The sequence below is a fragment of the Solanum dulcamara genome, chromosome 1 (genome assembly GCF_947179165.1).
Source record: "Solanum dulcamara chromosome 1, daSolDulc1.2, whole genome shotgun sequence".
Lineage (NCBI taxonomy): Eukaryota > Viridiplantae > Streptophyta > Magnoliopsida > Solanales > Solanaceae > Solanum > Solanum dulcamara.
In genome coordinates, this window is record NC_077237.1 from 6,169,282 (window position 1) to 6,173,446 (window position 4,165).

The window sequence follows — 4,165 nt, forward strand, 5'->3', positions numbered from 1 at the left end:
CAATTCGGTGTTCTATACTCCTCCCAAGACTCAATGCTCATAAAACTCTATCCAATCAGTTCAATCTAGTCATATCAACAAGTCTCATTTAGACCCTTATCAATTCATCAATTCTATCACAATCAAACCTCTTGACCGATCATATTATCCAATCAACCCCAATCATATTTTCAAGAGTAGTTTAGATATGCATTTATGACAACATTTAATCCTATCCAATCATTTCTCCATTCATTTAGTCAATCCTTTGGGGCTAAATCATGACTTACCAAGACTCTAAATCAACAATTAAGGATACTCAAAATATTTAAGTTTTTAACAAAAATATGTATAACAACTCATATCAATCAACTCTTACACCCAACCATAATATAAGAATATTGTAACATAGGAATAAATTCGGGTTCATGGAGATGAAGACATGAAACATTTATCAACTCCTCAACTTAACAATATCAACATAAAAAAATCAAGTTAGTAGATGTAAAAAATCATTAGGACATAAATCTATCAAGAAAACTCAATTCCTATGAACATTCAATCTCAATTTTCTAGACAAATCCACGTCAGGTCCGCGACGGAAACTTGTCGCGTAGCTCTATGGTCAACTGAGCATAAATTTTTACTTCGAACTCCAACAAATGCAATTTTGGTAGCGTTGGAAAGAAGACTCGAAGACCTTTAATTTGATAGGTCATATGCCACCTAATTCATTATATTCTAGTAGATATAGTCGTTTGAAGTTGATCCTTATACGAACTCATACGAAAACTTGGCCGATAGAAATTCTTATGACTCGGCTTGGTATTAGAGATCCCTTATGACGCTAAAACACATCTAATACACTTCAAATACTTAGAAATTGATCCTAACTCATAGATATAACTCGAAGTCACCGAGTTCGATCCTACACGTACATGAAGAATGATTTGAGTCTTGGCATAGAAATTTTTTAAGGTGTTACAAATAAGTATTTTAAAAATTGATATATTTTTGTCAAGAAATGATATTGTTTTGTCTAATTATTTATTTATTTTTAAATTGAACATCACCATAAAACGATATCTTCAAAATATATATATAGGTAATGTGTAAGAATAAAAAAAATGATTATTATTATTATCGACTACTATTGTGGTTCACTATAACTTGAACAAAATTCCGAGTCCGCCACGTTGATGACAACCTCCTTATAAGAATAACATAAACCCAATTGAAAGGCTTAACATAATCAGCCCCTTCAAATAAAAAAATTGAAAATATATTTTAAATAATTAATTTTAAACTTATTTTTTAAAACTTTAAGCCAAATCAAACTAGCATACGTTAAATTAAAAATATTATGATTGGTCAAAATAGTTTACGGACAATCTTTTAACCAGATGCACAATAAATAAAGACTCAGCATTTGATGAGTTTCATATTTAACTTATTTGGTGTTTCTGTTACTTTCTGGAATTGTAATTTTTTTAAAATTGAATATATGGTTAAATATTTTTGATAATTCATTGAGAAGTGGTGAGAAATTTAAAGTCTTAAAAACGAGTCCACCTGACACAATGAGATCGTAGTAGTTTGGGGTTGGGGGTTGTGGTGTGGGTGTGTGACTATCCGATAGTTCGTAAAACAGTGATAGTTTGAGAGGTTTTTAACATATTCACTAGAAAATTTAGCACGTATTGCCACATGAAACTCTTTGGAAGAACTTTAATTTTTTGAGTGCGATGATCACATAGCATGTCGTTTTCCATCGGAGGGTATGTTAATATGAGTTCATGGTAGTTCAAGGAGATTGTCTGAACATTTGATAGTTTAGATATAAAACTCACAAAGAGTAATAATATGTTCCGTTTAAAGAAAAAAAAAAGAGGAGGGGTTTCTTTAACCTTTTCACACCGTTATACCTACTTCATTCATATCAATTTATATGGCATAGTTTGAATTGATACGTACTCTCCAGAGAATCTCTCTATCTTCAAGGAACTAGTAACACAGAAGTTCCTCCGTTGTATTACTACTACTATTGTATAGACATTGGAGTTCATTTGCCAAGCTAATTAATTACCTAGAAAAGTCACACAACAAGTCACTTTCTTAAAACTTGCCTAAATTTTCTAATTTCAAACAAACAATCACACAACTAGTCACTTTGCATAAAATTTGGCTAGGAGTCTACGTTGAAGTGGTAAGTGTTCCTTCATTCTTAATAAGATATTTCGTGTTTAAGCTCTATTGGTATGTAGCCGTTTTCACTAGGGAGAGTTTTAACGATTCCGTTTTGTCCTCATCTCTCTTGTATTTTCAATAAATAAGGTTGCCAATGACACCAAACTTCACAAACAAGAACAAAGTATTACCAATATTGTCTTTGGGAAGAAATATTTTGATCATGGGAACACAAGTAACAGAGCATGGCAGTAGTACTTTAAGGGTACTGATGTTCCCATTTTTGGCTTATGGACACATCTCTCCATTTCTAAACGTAGCCAAGAAACTCGCGGACAGAGGATCCTTGATTTACCTTTGTTCTTCGCCAATCAATCTCAAATCCATCAACAAGAAAATCCCCGAAAAATACTCTGATTCAATTCAGCTTGTCGAACTTCACTTACCAGAATTACCCGAACTTCCTCCTCATTACCATACGACCAATGGTCTCCCGCCCCATCTCAATCCCACCCTTCATAAGGCCCTGAAAATGTCAAAACCCAACTTCTCAAAAATCTTGCAAAATCTGAAACCAGATTTGGTGATTTATGACATATTGCAGCAATGGGCTGAACACGTCGCGAATGAACAGAACATTCCTGCAGTCAAGCTCTTAACTTTTGGTGCAGCCGTGTTTTCATATTTTTTCAACATATTAAAGAAACCAGGAGTTGAATTCCCTTTCCCCGCTATTTATCTCAGGAAAATTGAGCAAGTAAAATTGGGTGAAATGTTCGAAAAATCTGCTAAAGAGCAAGAACCTGATGATGGGGATAGTCTAGCTGATGGAAATATACAAATCGCACTGATGTGTACCTCTAGAACTATAGAGGCCAAATACATAGATTTTCTCTCTGAATTAAGCAATTGGAAAGTTGTTCCAGTTGGTCCACCAGTCCAAGATCCAATCACTAATGACGCGGACGACATGGAGCTCATGGATTGGTTAGGAACAAAAGATGAGCATTCAACTGTTTTTGTCTCCTTTGGAAGTGAGTATTTCTTGTCAAAAGAAGATATGGAGGAAATAGCTTTTGGGTTGGAGCTAAGTAATGTTAATTTCATATGGGTTGCGAGATTTCCAAAAGGGGAAGAGCAAACTCTTGAAGATGCTTTACCAAAAGGTTTTCTTGAAAGAATTGGAGAAAGGGGAAGAGTTTTAGACAAATTTGCACCACAACCAAGAATTCTAAATCATCCAAGTACAGGAGGATTTATAAGTCATTGTGGTTGGAATTCAGTAATGGAAAGTATAGATTTCGGGGTTCCTATAATTGCCATGCCTATGCATCTTGATCAACCAATGAATGCTAGGTTGATCGTAGAATTGGGAGTTGCAGTGGAGATTGTTAGAGATGATGATGGCAAAATTCACAGGGAAGAAATCGCGGAAACTCTCAAAGGTGTCATAACAGAGAAAACAGGGGAACATTTAAGGGGCAAAATGAGAGATATTAGCAAGAATTTGAAATCTGTAAGAGGTGAAGAGGTTGATGCTGCTGCTGAAGAGCTAATCCAATTATGTAAGAATAGTACCAAGTCAAAATAGTGTCATATGTTATAATTCAATGAACATAATTATATTGTATGTGAGTTCTTTCTTGTTCTTGTTGATCGTCAAAATATATTGAGGTTGAACTAATAAGAAAAAAAGAAAAGGATGTAACCTATAAATTGATCCTACAATTCGACATTCTCAAATGTGACTTTGTTTAGATTTCAATTCCAATTCTCAATAGTAACAACTATGGCCAACTTATGTTGTCAGTTATTACTTGATTAAAAATTAACATTTGAAACTTATGACCTACAATATGCCATGATATTCATTTGAACATAAACTTTTCCAACCATTGTAACGGGTCATGAGGTTACAAGTTGATACATTCAGTCAAGTTAAAGCATCAGATAGGAGCAAAGGTAGATCAAACTGATTGTCGATTTATTTACCACTTTT

The 4,165-nt window shown here is 33.9% G+C and overlaps 1 protein-coding gene across 1 annotated transcript; it reads left to right on the forward strand.

Moving 5' to 3' along the window:
* Window positions 1–2,237: 2,237 nt before the first annotated feature.
* Window positions 2,238–3,801, forward strand: LOC129886410 (beta-D-glucosyl crocetin beta-1,6-glucosyltransferase-like). The gene has a single exon (XM_055961087.1). The coding sequence runs from the start codon at window positions 2,321–2,323 to the stop codon at window positions 3,755–3,757; it is 1,437 nt and encodes a 478-aa protein (XP_055817062.1). The 5' UTR covers window positions 2,238–2,320; the 3' UTR covers window positions 3,758–3,801.
* The last annotated feature ends 364 nt before the right edge of the window (window positions 3,802–4,165 follow it).